Source organism: Schistocerca gregaria, chromosome 7, assembly GCF_023897955.1.
Source record: "Schistocerca gregaria isolate iqSchGreg1 chromosome 7, iqSchGreg1.2, whole genome shotgun sequence".
Taxonomy (NCBI): Eukaryota; Metazoa; Arthropoda; class Insecta; order Orthoptera; family Acrididae; genus Schistocerca; species Schistocerca gregaria.
The window spans coordinates 462,621,782-462,640,868 of NC_064926.1; the positions used below are offsets into that span (position 1 = coordinate 462,621,782).

Sequence of the window (19,087 nt, forward strand, 5' to 3'; positions counted from 1 at the left end):
GCATCTGTGAATCGATCGCGCCCACGAAGGAAATACAAACATCTCACGGTCTGGAGATCAGGCAGACGGATCGCAATTTACTCTCTACCAGAGCGCTGAAATCACGGTAGATTTCAGTATGTGACACACTCGTTCGCTGGTCGTACCAAGGACCAAGTTCGCTCTCTTATACGACAGAGCGCACATGGATACCAAACGTCAAGACTGGTAAACCAAAAACGAATAATTGTGCCTCCGGCAAATGAGTAGTCCGAGACGTTTTAAGCCACACTGTCTGTACAGTAAGAACTTCACCACAGGCTCCTCAGTCCAAACAACTTGCAAGTGAAGTCATACTAAGGAGAGGTCCCAAGTACCAACCACACATGCCAAAGCTTCGACCAGAAGTTCCTTACCAGACCAGAGTCCTGCGCCCTAGTGCATTCCACCGACACAGAAAGAAATTCCGTTTTCCCGCAAAGTGCACAAACGACGCTGCCTTCACACAGTCTTGAGCCAGTCACAAGGCTCTAGAGACGCTAAATCTCCCCTCCCACACGACAGCACAAACTCATGTCAAACCAGGGCAAGAATTAAGAAATTTGCTTCTCTGAAAAAGAAATTACTGGCTTTTTAAAGTTTTCACAGACAAGGAAGAGATGATTTTCTCTGAAGTCATGTCCCTTCCCATGGCAACAAGTGAACAGATCTCAAAGATCTTTATCTAAATCGCTTGTGCCTCGGAGCTTGTTAATCCTAGCTATGAGGTGTAATAAAAATTCTATCTTTAAACGTTTATCAGATGCCGGAGTTTTCTTATACAACAGGGGTAGCTGAGGGAAATGGCTTACTGGCCTATTTGCAATATTGGCAAACACGAAAACTCATGAATTTTTATTAAGCGTGGCTCTGCGCACAATGCCTGGTTTACGACTCCATTGGGTAGAAGCGTTCCTTTAGACCTCACCCCTGCCCAGGCTTCTGCTGTCGCCATGGCAGGTATCATGGCATTGCTCTGCTGGAGTCCTGTGCTGATGAGGGGCTGCCTTGTCTGCCCTGTACAGTTGTGAGCCAGTCCGGCAAGAAGATTTACTAAGGGATGGACTCGCTGACAGTTGCTTTCAACTCCCAACAAGCCGTTTCTATGAGCTAAGAATCATAAAAATGCCTCATGCTTTTAGCACCCTACCAGTTTCTATGAACGCCTGCCCAGGCCATTCACTTTCTGGAGTCTCACTCAAGGTGCATCAGGTTGTAATAAAATCTTTAATAATTTTCCATACATGAAAATAGGTGAGATAGTAACTTTTCCCCTCTCAGTAACTACAAATAGACAATACGCAGAAATTTGCAGCAATTTTGGGAATATTGGGGGGCTTATGGGAACTCAACGTCGAGGTCATCAGCGTTTTGCGAATATTCATAAGACTGAAGCACACAGATTTGGTGGAGAACTTTGCACCACTCATGACCTTCATCTTAACTGGCATGGGAACTATAATTTGTGACATAATTGTAAATGCAATGAACAGTGTGAACTCAGGACAATCAGATTTTACCAAAGAGTGTACCACTATACAACATAATTGTAGGACTGGGTATAGGCAGACTACACTGGACAACTGGCTGGTGAAAAAACAAGGTTAAAGTCCTTCTTGCCAACCTATCAGTGTGTGGAAACTGACCAAATTTGAAAAATGAGTAGTGAGAAATAACTTGCACAGACCTTCAACTGAAACTACTTTTTTAGAGAAAACAATGTAACTACTTCTGCTAAACAAAAACTGGCAATTTATCACCGAAACACTAGAGGCCTCTGCAGTAAGTTAAATGAACCATGAGGTGTAGATTATGCCTCGGTTCTGTGATTTACTGAGCACCATATTAATTCTGGTATAGAAAAACTTGTGATAAATAATCATTGCTTAGGAAAGTCATTTTGTAAATTATTTGCAGAATTATTGTTTAGAACAAGATTTGGAAATGTGTGCCATAGAACTGTCTCTGAATAATTCCCATATATCAGTAGTTGAAATGTACAGAGCACCTTCAGCGAAATTTACTCTCTTCTTGAAGAAGTTAGATGCTCTCCTAACATACTTATTCAAATATAATGTGATACTGCTTGGGGACTTCAGTGTAAACCTTCTATCAAATTCCAAAGACAGATCAGACATAGAAAATCTTGCATCTGTCCATTGCTTCCCTACTGAAATAACTTCTTGTACTAACACTCTATCAATAAAATATATATATATAGATAAGACCAAAATAGGTGATACTACTGCCAGGCAAGTCCTAAATGGTCTCTCTGACCATGATGGACAAAGACTCACTACAAATAGTGCAAGTATCTATGAGAATGACAGTGGCCCCAATTGGAAAATAGCTAAGACAATTAATGATGAAAATATACAGACTTTTAAATCACATCTCCAAGCCACATACTGAAGGCCTGCGTATAATTTAGAAAATTCAGTTCCAAAGTACAGTCTTTTCAGTAACGAAGTGGCACTGATATTTGAAAGTACCTTCTCAAATATATATATTATATATAAGATCCAAACCACAAAACATACCAAAATGCCCTGGATAACCACTGGTATTAATGTTCCATGCAAAAGGAAACGAGAGCTGTACGTGGCCACAAAAGATACAGACAACCACAACCAACTAAATCACTATAAAAATACTGTAAAATACAAAGTAAAGTAACTCAGAAGTCAAAAACTTTGTATCTGTGCTCAAAAATTAATAAATCTAGTAACATAATCAAAACAGTATGGGCATTAATAAGGAGAGATATTGGTGCAAATTGCCCCAGTAGGTCCCAAAACATCGTTCTCAGTAAAGAAGGAAGACAAGTCCAAAATCAAGAGGCTGTGGCAAAAATTTTTAATGAGCAATTTTTAAGTGTTGCTGAGAAAACAGGATACAATGGCTTGTTAGAAGAGGCCTTCAAAATATTGAAGGGTCATTTCTAAAATTGCATAGTGCAGATAGGTATAGCCCCTACTGCAGTAGAGGAAGTAAGAAAAACCACTATTCCAGAATGAGATTTTCACTCTGCAGCGGAGTGTGCACTGATATGAAACTTCCTGGCAGATTAAAACTGTGTGCCCGACCGAGACTCGAACTCGTGACCTTTGCCTTTCGCGGGCAAGTGCTCTACCATCTGAGCTACCGAAGCACGACTGACGTCCGGTACTCACAGCTTTACGTCTGCCAGTATCCGTCTCCTACCTTCCAGTTTTAATCTGCCAGGAAGTTTCATATCAGCGCACACGCCGCTGCAGAGTGAAAATCTCTTTCTGGAAACATCCCCCAGGCTGTGGCTAAGCCATGTCTCCGCAATATTCTTTCTTTCAGGAGTGCTAGTTCTGCAAGTTTCGCAGGAGAGCTTCTGTAAAGTTTGGAAGGTAGGAGACGGATACTGGCAGACATAAAGCTGTGAGTACCGGGCGTGAGTCGTGCTTCGGTAGCTCAGATGGTAGAGCACTTGCCCGCGAAAGGCAAAGGTCCCGAGTTCGAGTCTCGGTCGGGCACACAGTTTTAATCAGCCAGGAAGTTTCAAAACCACTATTTCTTTAAAAAGCAAAAATTCAACTGGAGTCCACATCATCTCCAGCAAACTGCTAAAAGCTTGCTTCAAACAGTTCAAAATGCCTCTGAGCACTATGGGACTTAACTGCTGAGGTCATCAGCCCCTGGAACTTAGAACTACTTAAACCTAACTAACCTAAGGACATCACACACATCCATGCCCGAGGCAGGATTCGAACCTGCAAACAGTTCAGTGAAGTCCTAGTTCATATATTCAATGCCTCTCAGAAACAAGGTATCTTCCTTGACAGGATGAGGTATGCTATAGTAACCTCCCCTACAAAAAAAAAAAAAAAAAAGGCGATGCCCCAAAAGTTACCAACTATGGTCCTGTCTCTCTTTTGAAGATATTTTCTAAGGTACTCGAAAAATTAATATATGTCAGGATAGTCAGACACCTAGAAAACTTCGCAGTAATTAGTAAAAACCGGTTTGGATCCAGAGAAGGTAGCAACACAACCGAAGCTATATTTTCATTTACCAATAATGTTTTTGAATGCCTTAAGAAGAAGACATTGCCTGCTGGAATATTTTTCGTTCTGTCTAAGGCCTTCGACTTCGTTAATCATAGAATAATAATTATAGAGAAAGCTTCCTACTATGGACTCTGCGGACAAATGGACAACTGGCTCTAATCCTATATACAGCACACACAACGTAAGTACTGATAGATCGTTTCAATACGCAGGTAGAAGGCGTAGAGTCCGATGGGGGAACATTAAATTATGGAGTTCCACAAAATTCTTTCCTTGGTTAGTTGCTGTTTCTCATATGCATCAATAATCTACCTTTGTCCTCAAAGCAACTTTACCATGTTTACAGAGGTTAGAAGAACTGTGATAGACAACAAGACATCCCCTGACCTAGAATTAAATGACAACCATTTACTTGAGGACATCCTGAATTGGTTCACAGTATATTCCCTAACATTAAACCTCAGCAAAACCAATTAAATTCATATCCTTTCGGGTCTCAAAAGCCCACAGGAGATAAACATCGCTTATGAGAGCCAACAGGTACAGAAGGTAGATTGTTTGAACTTCTTCGGCATACATATAGATAACAGACTTAACTGGGAACACCACATCCACCAAACCCTGAAAAGTCTTAGTTCAGCAATATTTGCCATCTGGACAATCGCTAAAACTGGAGAAATCGATATCTCAAAATCTGCTCTACTTCCATTCACTTGTGTGTTATGGAATAATCTTTCGGGGCAATTCACCACTGCCGAAAGAAGTCTTTACAAGTCAGAAAAAGGCTATCCTAATTTTGTTTGTAGTGCCTCCAAGAACCACATGTCGCAAACTTTTTAAGCAAATAGGAAAACTGATCATTACTGCTTCACAATATCTCTTGTCAATCATGACATTCATGCTTCACAATTCTCCTCAATATGAAACTTACCATCATCATAAGACAAGAAGGAAATGCGACATGCACTGTGACCTGAAAAATTTGTCTCTGATGCAAAAAGGTGTAAAATACGTAGGCACAAAAATCTTCAGTGCACTCCCAAGCAATATTAAGTGTCTACGAGGTAATAATGTACTATTTAAAAGTAAGCTAAATGAGTTCTTGCTTGAAAAGTTTCTGTTCTCTATAAGAATTCTATAGCAGAGACAACTAAGATTATTTACCATGTATTAATGTGTATTCCTGATTCAATATACGAGGGTCAGTCAAAAAGTAATGCCTCCTTTTTTTTCTATGTTTAATTGTCAGGAAATTTAAATGCAATTACATAGGTTGTAAACCACAACATTGAGGATCATTTTGTCATTTTTCAATGTAATCTCCGCCCATCTCTACAGTTTTGGTCCATCTTTGAACAAGGGCATGTATCCCAGCACGGTAAAAATCACAGCTCTGCTTCCTAAGCCATTGACGCACGGATGTTTTGACGGCCTCCTCATCTTCAAAATGAATCCCACGATGAGCTTCTTTTAGTGGCCCGAACAAATGGAAGTCTGATGGTGCCAGGTCAGGGCTGAATGGGGGATGAGGCAAAACTTCCCATCCAATTTTGACAATCTCGTCAAAGGTGTGACGACTGGTGTGTGGTCTTGCATTGTCATGCAAAAGAAGAACATCTGCCATTGATTTTGTTGGGCGAACTCGCTGAAGACGTGCTTTAAGTTTTTTGAGGGTTGTGACGTATTGAACAGAATTTATTGTGCATCCCTGCTCCAAAAAATCAACCAGAATCACACCCTCTGTATCCCAGAAAACTGTTGCCATAACTTTCCCTGCCGATCGCACAGTTTTGAATTTTTTCTTCCTCGGCGAGCTTGTGTGACGCCACTCCATTGACTGCCTCTTTGATTCGGGTTCAAAAAAATGCACCCATGTTTCGTCCCCGGTCACAATTTTTTTCAGAAACTCATCTCCCTCCAAACGGAAGCGCTGCAAGTGTTGGGAGGCTATTGTTTTCCTTGCCTCTTTATTCTGATCGGTTAACATTCTTGGAACCCACTGTGCACAAACTTTTGAGTACCCCAATTGTTTAATAATCGTGATCACACTGCCTTTACTAAGAGAAATAATGCGACACACTTCATCAGCAGTCACCCGACGGTCACCACGAATGATGTCATCAACTTGCTGAATGTTGTGTGGAGTCACTGCACTCACTGGCCTGCCGCTCCGCTTTTCGTCAGTCAACGGTGTTTGCCCTTCAGCTTCCTTACAACGACGAACCCATCGTCTAACAGTGCTGACATCCACTGTCACAACACCATACACCTTCTTCAGTCTTTCATGAATGCGTATGGGCGTTTCACCTTCTGCATTCGAGAATTCAATCACACAACGCTGTCTCAAACGAACATCGATGTCGGCCATCTTACAAACTTCTGCTGTGCTGCCACCTGTTGACACAGAAAGTTACTACTGCACTGGATTGCAGAAGAAGGTTTGAGGAATGGCGCCAAATTCAAATTTTTCACTTAACTTAATTTTTTTAAGTAGAAAAAAAATGGGAGGCATCACTTTTTGACCGACCCTCGTATCTTAATGCTTTAAATAGATTAACTGGTGATCTGTAAGTCAAGAAGATGGTCACTTTTACTCTATATGAAATTGTTTAGATAAGATCTGAAAACTGTATCTTAACCTCTGTTTGTGAGAGTAATTAGAACTTACTGATTGTGTTGTTTATTATTATTTTCAATTTGTATTCTTAATCTTTGTTTATTGTCCAGATGGAAACAAATGTTACTACGCAAAAGTGGCTCTATGGAATACGTATTACAATAAAAACAAAATATTAAATAAGTAGTCTTCATAATACACAAACAGGACTCTTCCTGTACAAACAATTAAAAACATCATGTCTGACTATGACACCGAACGATGCTTTTAACTTCTGACGTACTGCCACCAGGGTTCAAATGGCTCTGAGCACTATGAGACTTAACTTCTAAGGTCATCAGTCCCCTAGAACTTAAGACTTCTTAAACCTAACTAACCTAAGCACATCACACACACTCATGCCCGAGGAAGGGTTCGTACCTGCGACCGCAGCGGTCGCGCGGTTCCAGACCGTAGCGCCTAGAACCGCACGGCCACTCCGGTCGGCGTGCCACCAGGGCAATGAGTAGTTGATGATGCTCCTGACGAGTGAAACAGGTAATAGTGAAGCAAATTGTGCGTCACCTGTGCCTGTTTTATCTGAATAATAATTAAAATGGTCGTTGTGTGCTCGGCCGACGACACGTACTTCGCCTAAAGCAAAATTTTTTTTCGTTACTCCATTGAACAACCACCTATAACAATCAAAAGGCATTGCGAGGTAGTTTCAGCTAAGCGTGTTTCTAGTATGACCGCATTTCCGGGTTAAATGCAAGGTAACGACAGGCCGGCGATTAGGAGTCTTCAGGAAGTGCAACTAAAAAACACAAGTATGGATTTTATGTTTTCAGAGTAGCGTAAGAGCTAGAAGTGTCAAGATGCGAAATGAGATACAGGTGTACGCCAATGGTACTTCTACATAAAGTTGGAAAAAGGCATGAAGAAATCAGATGTGGTGCCCTAGAGCAGGCTTCTTATTTTTCTAGTTAAGCTATCGTTTTCATTTGCAATTTAAAAAATTTTAGTGTATGTACTATAAATTTTCTATATGCACGATATTTGCGGGGCGAGGCCAGTGTTGCCAGGTCCTCCGAAATTTCTGAAGATCTTCTGATTTTTTGAATTATTCCAGAAAATGCGAAGTTTTGTGTAAATCCCCCTAAATTTTCTTATCGTCCTGAAATTTTGTGTGAATCTTCCTTCGTCGATAGTATATGCTGCTTTATAAAAAATATCAATTTGATCACAACGAAGCATTGCCACTATACTACAGTATTGTTAGGAGGCAAGCGCCGGTAAAAGCATGAAAAACACTGGCCAAATTATGTATTCAACTGTCTGCCGATTCAACAAAGGAGCATACAAGTAACGGCACGGCACTGCGCAGTTCGTGACTGTCACCACGTGGCCGCGTAAGCTTGTGCGAAGTGGTGGAGTGTAGTGTTTGTTTAGCTATGAGTTCGAAATCGGATTCTGAATCTGTGGTAAAAAGGTAAAATATGGTACAAAATACAATCCGCAACTGGAAAAAGAAACAGCGTTTAGTGGTTTACACAGAAGCACAAAGAAAGGTTCTTATAATGCCTACTGCCGTGCATGTGACTGTGATCAAAAAATTAAATCTGGTAAAAGTGATATCGTAAAGCACCCGAGTGGTAAAAAGCATGTGGTGCCCAGAAAAGGCAACCTAAACTTGCCTATATTGACACCAGTTGGTAGTGGCAACTCGAGATTACATGACACAGCTAAGACCAGTGAAATTCGCGTTGCTGGTTTCTTTGCAGAGCATAATTTACCACTTCGGGTTTTGAACATTTACCGAAACTCATGTGTCTTGATTCACAAGGTTGTACGATATATTCACTGTTGTTGTTGTTGTTGTTGTTGTCTTCAGTCATGAGACTGGTTTGATGCACCCCTCCATGCTACTCTATCCTGTGCATGCTTTTTCATCTCCCAGTACTTACGGCAACCTACATCCTTCTGAATCTGCTTAGTGTACTCATCTGTTGTTCTCCCTCTCCGATTTTTACCCTCCACGCTGCCCTCCAATACTAAATTGGTGATCCCTTGATGCCACAGAACATGTCCTACCAACCGGTCCCTTCTTGTCGTCAAGTTGTGCCACAACTCCTCTTCTCCCCAGTTCTATTCAATACCTTCTCATTAGTTATGTGATCTACCCATCTAATCTTCAGTATTCTTCTGTAGCACCACATTTCGAAAGCTTCTATTCTCTTCTTGTCCAAACTATTTATCGTCCATGTTTCACTTCCATACATGGCTACACTCCATACAAATACTTCCAGAAACGAATTCCTGACACTTAAATCTATACTCGATGTTAACAAATTTCTCTTCAGCAGAAACGCTTTCCTTGCCAGAGCCAGTCTACATTTTATATACTCTCTACTTCGACCATGATCAGTTATTTTGCTTCCCAAATAGCAAAACTCCTTTACTACTTGAAGTGTCTCATTTTCTAATCTAATTCCCTCAGCATCACCCGACCTAATTCGACTACATTCCATTATCCTCGTTTTGCTTTTGTTGATGTTCATCTTATATCCTCCTTTCAAGACACTGTCCATTCCGTTCAACTGCTCTTTCAAGTCCTTTGCTATTTCTGACAGAATTACAATGTCATCGGCGAACCTCAACGTTTTTATTTCTTCTCCATGGACTTTAATACCTACTCCGAATTTTCCTTTTGTTACCTTTACTGCTTGCTCAATATACAGATTGAATAACATCGGGGACAAGCTACAACCCTGTCTCACTCAGTTCCCAACCGCTGCTACCCTTTCATGCCCCTCGACTCTTTGAACTGCCATCTGGTTTCTGTACAAATTGAAAATAGCCTTTCGCTCCCAGTATTTTACCCCTGCCAACTATAGAATTTGAAAGAGAGAATTCCAGCCTACATTGTCAAAAGTTTTCTATAAGTCTACAAATGCTAGAAATGTAGGTTTGCCTTTCCTGTTTTCTAAGATAAGTCGTAGCGTCAGTATTGCCTCACGTGTTCCAACATTTCTGCGGAATCCAAACTGATCTTCCCTGAGATCGGCTTCTACCAGTTTTTCCATTCGTCTGTAAAGAATTACCGTTTTTTTTGCAGTTGTGACTTATTAAACTGATAGTTCGGTAATTTTCTCATCTTTGAACACCTGCTTTCTTTGGGATTGGAATTATTATATTCTTCTTGAAGTCTGAGGGCATTTCGCCTGTCTCATACATCTTGCTCACCAGATGGTAGAGTTTTGTCAGGACTGGCTCTCCCAAGGCCGTCAGTAGTTCCAATGGAATGTTGTCTACTCCTGGGGGCTTGTTTCGACTCAGGTCTTTCAGTGCTCTTTCAAACTCTTCACGCAGTATCATATCTCCCATTTCATCTTCATCTACGTCCCCTCCCATTTCCATAATATTGTCCTCAAGTACATCGCCCTTCTATAGACTCTCTATATACTCCTTCCACCTTTCTGCTTTCCCTTCTTTGCTTAGAACTGGGTTTCCATCTGAGCTCTTGATATTCATACAAGTAGTTCTCTTTTCTCCAAAGGTCTCTTTAATTTTCCTGTAGGCAGTATCTATCTTACCCGTAGTGAGATAAGCCTCTACATCCTTACATTTGTCCTCTAGCCATCCCTACTTAGCCATTTTGCACTTCCTGTTGATCTCATTTTTGAGATGTTTGTATTCCCTTTTGCCTGCTTCAGTTACTGCATTTTTATATTTTCTCCTTTCATCAATTAAATTCAATATTTCTTCTGCTACCCAAGGATATCTACTAGCCCGCGTCTTTTTACGTACTTGATCCTCTACTGCCTTCACTACTTCATCCTTCAGAGCTACCCATTCTTCTTCTACTATATTTCTTTCCCCCATTCCTGTCAATTGTCCGCTTATGCTCTTCCTGAAACTCTGTACAACCTCTGGTTTAGTCAGTTTATCCAGGTCCCACCTCCTTTAATTCCCACCTTTTTGCAGTTTCCTCAGTTTCAATCTACAGTTCATAACCAATAGATTGTGGTCAGAGTCCACATCAGCCCCTGGAAATTTCTTACAATTTAAAACCTGGTTCCCAAATCTCTGTCTTACCATTATATAATCTATCTGGAACCTTTTAGTATCTCCAGGCTTCTGCCATGTATACAACCTTCTTTTATGTTTCTTGAACCAAGTGTTAGCTATGATTCAGTTGTGCTGTGTGGAAAATTCCACCAGGCGGCTTCCTCTTTCATTTCTCTCCCCCAATCCATATTCACCCACTATGTATCCTTCTCTCCCTTTTCCTACTCTCGAATTCCAGTCACCCATGACTATTAAATTTTCGTCTCCCTTCAATATCTGAATAATTTCTTTTATTTCATCACACATTTCTTCAATTTCTTCATCATCTGCAGAGCTAGTTGGCATATCAACTTGTACTACTGTAGTAGGCATGGGCTTCGTGTCTATCTTGGCCACAATAATGCGTTCACTATGCTGTTGGTAGTAGCTTACCCACACTCCTATTTTTTTTATTAATTATTGAACCTACTCCTCCATTACCCCTATTTGATTTTGTATTTATAACCCTGTATTCACCTGACCAGAAGTCTTGTTACTTCTGCCACCGAACTTCACTCATTCCCATTATGTGTAACTTCAACCTATCCATTCACTGTGGCCGAAAAAGCTGGAATCATAAATAATGGGCCGGCCGCGGTGGTCTCGCGGTTCTAGGCGCGCAGTCCGGAACCGTGCGACTGCTACGGTCGCAGGTTCGAATCCTGCCTCGGGCATGGATGTGTGTGATGTCCTTAGGTTAGTTAGGTTTAAGTAGTTCTAAGTTCTAGGGGACTGATGACCACAGCAGTTGAGTCCCATAGTGCTCAGAGCCATAAATAATGTTACATTTAAGGTAAGTTTCATGAAGCTAATTGACACGTTGAAGAGAAGGAAATTAAGCCTCATTGTTGATGAATTAGGAGATCAGAGGGCATAAAACATCTGTGTTTGGCAGTAAGGGTTCTGAGTGAAGGGAACGAAATAACTGAAGCCCTCCTATAAATGCTTCCATTTACTGATGCTACTAGTGAAGCATTACATCAGGAGATTGTGAAGTTCTTGTGCCACAATAGTATTCCTTATAAAGAAAATATAATTGATTTCGCAGCGGATGGAGCGAATGGTATGTTAGGAGCCAGTTATTCGTTATCCACATGGGTGAAGCAAGATATTCCTGAGCTGTTCGTGATGAAATGCATTTGCCATTCATTTACGCTACGTGCTTCTTGCTCTTGCTTAACCGTTCCTGGGTACAATCAGAGTCTCCTGAAATCCACACTATGCATCGTGACGTTGTGGCAACATTCGAAATGGTGTTAGAATGTTACACGAAAGAAAATTATCTGGAATCTACTCCCCTGAAAGAAGCTCAGTATCGAAATCCCACTGTTTTTAAATCTCTTGATGAACTATATTCAGGAGCAAAGGTTCCGTTGAACTCTGATAAAAATACAGATCTGACTTGTGACCATTTGAAGAAATTTAAACTTCTGTGCCTGGACACTTGAGTAGAAGAGCTAAACAGATGTTCAAATGGTTTCCTTTCAGTGATAAGTTTCTACAATATCTAGAGACACTTGACCCAATACGCGCTGGACACAAGAGGATTCCGTCTATTGCCAGTCTTGCTACAAAGTTTCCAAGATCAATTAAGAATGTCATTCAAGAAACTGACACTAAATGGAGGATAGTTGGGAACGAAAAGTACAGATCCGGCTGAATTCTGGAATGTTGTCCGTAAGCTGAAACGTTCCCCAGTTATCAGTTACGTTGGTGTCACTGTTGTGATTACTCAATTCCTCAGTTAGTGTGGAAAGGATATTCGGCAACAAACAGAATGAAAACCAAAGTAAGAAATAGACTGAGCACGAGAATTATAACCGGACATTTACATTCTAAGAGCAATACGAGATTTGTGGCCTGTTATGACATTCCCATTGTCACGGAATTTCTACTTCTGATGACCGATGACATTTACAAGGACGGGGGAGGGGTGGGGGGGGGGGGGGGGGGGGGGAAGGAAGAGGAAGCCTAGATTGGCGAGTGAAAGTAGAAATTAGTTATATAACTTTCTCTCAACGTTGCTGTTTGTCATATTAAGACTTTTTTCCTTTTCTTTCTTTTCTTAGAGCAGCTTCTGAAATTTTACCTATATCTCCTGAAATTCTTAAGCTCCACCTTCCGAAAAAGATATTCGGGCTCGGTAATACTAAGCGAGGGCAGTCGTTGTTCATATTTTGCGTGGGGCGTCCGTATGCATTATGAAGAGTTTATAGATTTGATAAAATACGAGTTTGGAAGTTTTCCTTAGGATGTTATGGTAATAATGAGTGACTAATTAATCGGTGTATTCGCCAAGGGTGAGCGATTTACGTAGGAAATGAATGGATAAATAAGTCCTTAGTGATTAGCATCCGTTGGCTGGCTTTATTATTACCTCAATAATTCACGTGTTAAGGCTAGCGAGAACTTTATAACGTGATAGTTTAATTGGTAAGAGTAATACAGCAATGGCAAACTTCAGTGTGAAAGTAGAAGTACATTTAACTGCTAATACGAGCGTAATTTGATATAGTCATTATTAGGAAGTGTGTTGCTTAGGAACTCAATAAATTAATCAAATGGTATGAACTGTTATCCATTCAAAGTAACATTTCCACTTAAATTTAATAACTGTGGACTTTAAAACTCGTAAAGGAAAGAGAGACGCTTTAGTTTTAGACGACACGGTCAGGTTTCGTACCAATTGTGTTCTCTCTGTTAAATAAGAATCAGTAAAATCTCGCGGAAGGTTGGTCACGTGCTATCACCCGAATACATGCGAAGCTCATTGTGGCTAAACAACCTAGCAATCGACGCCACCTACTTGGGAACCGCTGTGCGAACCATCGAGTAGCCTTACAACAGATCTTAGTCCTTGTGACACGGGCTGTGGTGCGCCGGCACTCACCCATAGCGACGCGGCCGGGCACGTCGTCCGGGTCTATCCAGAAGGCGACCCAGGAGCAGCACACGATGAGTCCGCAGGGCAGGAACACCTGCAGCATGTAGTAGCCCGTGCGCCGCTTCATGCTGAACACGCACCGCAGCACCGAGTACTCGTCTGCAACAGCACACTACCGATGTAAGCAGTCACGTTTCTTATTACTGCCTCAACTCTCATCCACCGACAGGTAGTCGCGATCTGTAAATGTCCATTTGAATAGCAAAAAAAATGCGTGTGAAATTCTATGGGACTTAACTGCTAAGGTCATCAGTCCCTAAGCTTACACACTGCTTAACCTAAATTATCCTAAGTACAAACACACACAACCAAGCCCGAGGGAGGACTCGAACCTCCGCCAGGACCAGCCGCACAGTCCATGACTGCAGCGCCCTAAGACCGTTCGGCTAATCCAGCGCGGCGAATAACATAATAAAGAAACTTTTCAATAAAGTGATACTGCAATTACCATTTCCACTCTGAGCTGGCAATGTAAATTCTTCCACAACGATAAGCTCTCAATAATTACACTTGTGAGTTCAGTGTAGGTAGACTGACACACCTAAGAAACCTTTATGTATTCGCTCCATTTCATGTCGTTTCGAAATGTTACGCCTAGATAATAGATCGACGTGACAGACTGAGACACACACACACACTTTGTTCTAGAAGCTGCGAATAGCGCATGAGGAAAAAGATTACTGGTATAGCCCGGTCAACGAAGATCAACAGCTGTCGGTTATACAAAACATTCTTGCAGTCGCAAGTTTTTGTACAGTTCTAGGAAGGAGTGCCATGAACAACACGTCAAAAATCCTGACCGGTGCGATATGAGAGTCTGGTTGAGGGCAGGCCTGTGAAGGTCACCTTTATTTTTGTTTTTCTTGAATATCCCGGAAACCGCGGCATCTAACGAACATGTGTTACAGTACAAAGTTAAACTCCATTAAATTTCCTACAAAATATATCCAATTCACATTCTCTCTAGCACTAATAGTTAAGGCGTTGTAGGACATGGAAAAAATTGCAGTTTATTAAAAAAACGAGCAGGAAATTCCACATTCTCTATACTGCAATAAGTCAGAAAAACTAATTACAGGGTATTTCACAAAGTTACACCGACTCTTCCTTATACTGGCGAGACAGTGCGAGACACTCGAAAGGGGGGGCGGGAGTTATTTTCCACAAGGTGTGTTATCATCACCGTAATCATTTATTGCATATACACAGGTCATTTAGGCCAATGGCAGAAAACAAAAATTCAAGAACATAACTGATTAACCTATCAGGTCCATGAATCATGACAAAATAGTTGTAACACCACAGAAATTTATTACGTATGTTTGCCCATTTACTTCTGTCTTGAGCATCTTCATTGCTAGCTGTTGGATATGCTTCTTCTAGGGTCGCTAAGTTCTTGACTCCCCCCTCTTGGACATCTACCAGTTGGCTGCTGTAGAAATACTCCGTTACGGAGACTGCCCTCCGCTAGTAGAACATGTCCTGCCCACTGTAATCTTCTTGCAATCATGCTCCCAATATCAGCTTCCTTAAACCGCCGGTACAGATCTTCGTTGTGCGTCTGTCCCATCTTGCAGTTTCTGCATCGTATACCAGGCCATAAATGTTCCTTGAAATCTTCCTCTCAAACACACGAATGCACTCTTCCATTGTCTGTGTACTTGCTCATGTCTCACAACAACACAACACCACCGACATCCGGGTAACGCTTATTATTCTCCGTCGAATTTCCTTCTCTGTCTCACTTTTATTCCACAATGTTGACCCCAGGTACTTAATTCTTCAGCTCTTTCAAAATTGTGACCGTCTATACTGATGGCGTCCATATCATTTTGTCCACAGGTGGCTACCATATATTTTGTTTTCTCATCGTTGACGAGTAACCCTAGTTTTCTCGCTTCTAGCATAAATCGAGAAGTATCTGCTGCCACCTCATTCATAGTTTCGCTCACATCTGCAGATTCAAGGATTGTATCACTTCCAACCATCTCCCCCACCCAACAGCCCGTCTCCCCTTTTGCAGCACTATCTTGAACAGAGCTGGTGACAGAGGATCACCCTGTCTCAACCGATTCTCAACTATGAAGGATGCCGACAATTGATTTGCAAAGCGTACTTGGCAACTTGATCCGCTGTAACAAGCTGCAATCACCCTAATGCACTTCACTGGTATGCTGAAATCCTGCATTAACTTCCACAGGGCGATTCGATTAATGCTGTCGAATGCCCGCCGGAAGTCAATGAATATAAAATGTACGTCTTTATTGAATTCATAAAACTTCTCCATCATTTGCCTCGATGTGAAGATGTGGTCGGTGGTTGAACGTCCAGAGGAAAATCCACAGTGGTATGTGCCTACAATTCCTCCGAGCAATGGTTTTAGTTGACTTAGTATTTGGGTGGTGTCCACTTTATATCCTATCTCCAGCAGAAAGATCCCTGGATAATTATGCACTTTTGTAAAAACAGGGCACAAGATTGCCTTTCTCCTATCCGTGGGGATCTCCTCTGTTGACCATATTTCGGCCGTAAGCTGTCTGAGTCCTTCTATTGCCACTTCCTCCCGTACCGAAACAAATCCGCATCGGAAGATATCTTAACAAAGTACCAGAGCATGAAGATCGGGTAGAAACACAAGAACCGAAGAGAGAAGAAGGGATAGAAGAATAAGTTACTGAACCGACATCAGATGAGATAAAAATCCATCCTGCATGTCCTTAAAAAACAATAAGTTGTGGTAACATTGCATTGAATACAGAGATGAGTTGGAGTAATACAAACGCAAGAAATGCATATAGATTGATTCTATGTAAATCTCTGCACTACATTCTTGTGTATGTTATCATGACATGATACTTGTATTTTGGAAATTACCATTTGACAACCTGAATGATTTGGAAAGGGGGACCCGACCCTAAACTAGTCATGAAGTAAATAAAACTGCAATTTGCAACTTTGGCTGTTTTTACGTTGTACTGATCAACACAAAGTGGCGCCCTGCAATTATTCCAGCATACTGGAAGTTCTAAATCAACATTGTCGAAAACATATTGGCACCACGTTACACATGGAGCAGGCTCTTCAGTGTGGTAGACAGCTGACTGCCTCTGCTGTTGAGCTTTTTCCATAATAGCCCATTTAACAACTACTAATAAATGTTGCTGTTGTTGCTGTTGTGGTCTTCAGTCCTGAGACTGATTTGATGCAGCTCTCCATGATACTCTATCTTGTGCAAGCTTCTTCATCTCCCAGTACCTACTGCAGCCTACATCCTTCTAAATCTGCTTAGTGTATTCATCTCTTGGTCTCCCTCTACAACCCCCCACGCTGCCCTCCAATACTAAATTGGTGATCCCTTGATGCCACAGTACATGTCCTACCAACCGATCCCTTCTTCTAGTCAAGTTGTGTCACGAACTCCTCATCTCCCCAATTCTATTCAATACCTCCTCATTAGTTATGTGATCTACCCATCTAATCTTCAGCATTCTTCTGTAGCACCACATTTCGAAAGCTTTTATTCTCTTCTAGTCCAAACTATTTATCGTCCACGTTTCACTCTCATACATGGCTACACTCCATACAAATACTTTCACAAACGACTTCCTGACACTTAAATCTATACTCGATGTTAACAAATTTATATTCTTCAGAAACGCTTTCCTTCCCATTGCCAGTCTACATTTTATATCCTCTCTAGTTCGACCATCATCAGTTATTTTGCTCCCCAAATAGCAAAACTCCTTTACTACTTTAAGCCTCTCATTTCCTAATCTAATTCCCTCAGCATCACCTGACTTAATACGACTACATTCCATTATCCTCGTTTTGCTTTTGTTGATGTTTAGCTTATATCCTCCTTTCAAGACACTGTCCATTCCGTTCAACTGCTCTTCCAAGTCCTTTGCTGTCTCTGACAGAATTACAATGTCATCGGCGAACCTCAAAGTTTTTATTTCTTCCCCATGGACTTTAATACCTACTCCGAATTTTTTCTTTTGTTTACTTCACTGCTTGCTCAATTTACAGATTGAATAACATCTGGGAGAGGCTACAACCTTCTCTCACTCCCTTCCCTACCACTGCTTCCGTTTCGTGTCCGTCGACTCTTATAACTGCCATCTGGTTTCTGTACAAATTGTAAATAGCCTTTAGCTCGTTGTATTTTACCCCTGCCACCTTCAGAATTTGAAAGAGAGTATTCCAGTAACATTGTCAAAAGCCTTCTCTAAGTCTACAAATACTAGAAACGTAGGCTTGCCCTTCCTTAATCTAGTTTCTAAGATAAGTCGTAGGGTCAGTATTGCCTCACGTGTTCCCATATTTCTACGGAATCCAAACTGATCTTCCCCGAGGTCGGCTTCTACTAGTTTTTCCATTCGTCTGTAAAGAATTCGCGTCAGTATTTTGCAGCCGTGACTGATAGTTCGGTAATTTTCGCATCTTTTAACACCTCCTTTCTTTGGGATTGGAATTATTATATTCTTCTTGAAGACTGAGGGTCTTTCGCCTGTCTCGTGTATCTTGCTCACCAGATGGTAGAGTTTTGTCAGATTTGGCTCTCCCAAGGCTGTCAGTACTTCTAATGGAATGTTGTCTACTCCTGGGGGCTTGTTTCGACTCAGGTCTTTCAGTGCTCTTTCAAACTCTTCACGCAGTATCATATCTCCCATTTCATCTTCATCTACGTCCCCTTCCATTTCCATAATATTGCCCTCAAGTACATCGCCCTTCTATAGACCCTCTATATAATCCTTCCACCCTTCTGCTTTCCCTTCTTTGCTTAGAACTGGGTTTCCATCTGAGCTCTTGATATTCATACAAGTGATTCTCTTTTCCTGTAGGCAGTATCTATCTTACCCCTGGTGAGATAAGCCTCTACATCCTTACATTTGTCCTCTAGCCATCCCTACTTAGCCATTTTGCACTTCCTGTTGATCTCATTTTTGAGATGTTTGTATTCCTTTTGCCTGCTTCATTTACTGCATTTTTATATTTTCTCCTTTCATCAATTAAATTCAATATTTCTTCTGTTACCCAAGGATTTCTACTAACCCGCGTCTTTTTACGTACTTGATCCTCTGCTGCCTTCAGTACTTCATCCCTCAGAGCTACCCATTCTTCTTCTACTCTATTTCTTTCCCCCATTCCTGTCAATTGTTCCCTTATGCTCTCCCTGAATCTCTGTACAACCTCTGGTTCTTTCAGTTTATCCAGGTCCCATCTCCTTACATTCCCACATTTTGCAGTTTCTTCAGTTTTAATCTACAGTTCATAACCAATAGATTGTGGTCAGAGTCCACATCATACCCTGGAAATGTCTTACAATTTAAAACTTGGTTCCCAAATCTCTGTCTTACCATTATATAATCTATCTGA

At 41.3% G+C, this 19,087-nt stretch overlaps 1 protein-coding gene across 2 annotated transcripts in view; it reads right to left on the bottom strand.

Annotated features, from left to right (window-relative positions):
* The window catches only part of LOC126281810 (gamma-aminobutyric acid receptor subunit alpha-6-like), a 94,514-nt gene that overhangs the window by 31,482 nt on the left and 43,945 nt on the right, over positions 1-19,087 (bottom strand). For both annotated transcript variants that reach the window (XM_049981038.1, XM_049981039.1), the window contains one exon: positions 13,655-13,807. In XM_049981038.1, the coding sequence (XP_049836995.1) occupies positions 13,655-13,807 (153 nt within the window). The remainder of the gene's footprint in view (positions 1-13,654; positions 13,808-19,087) is intronic.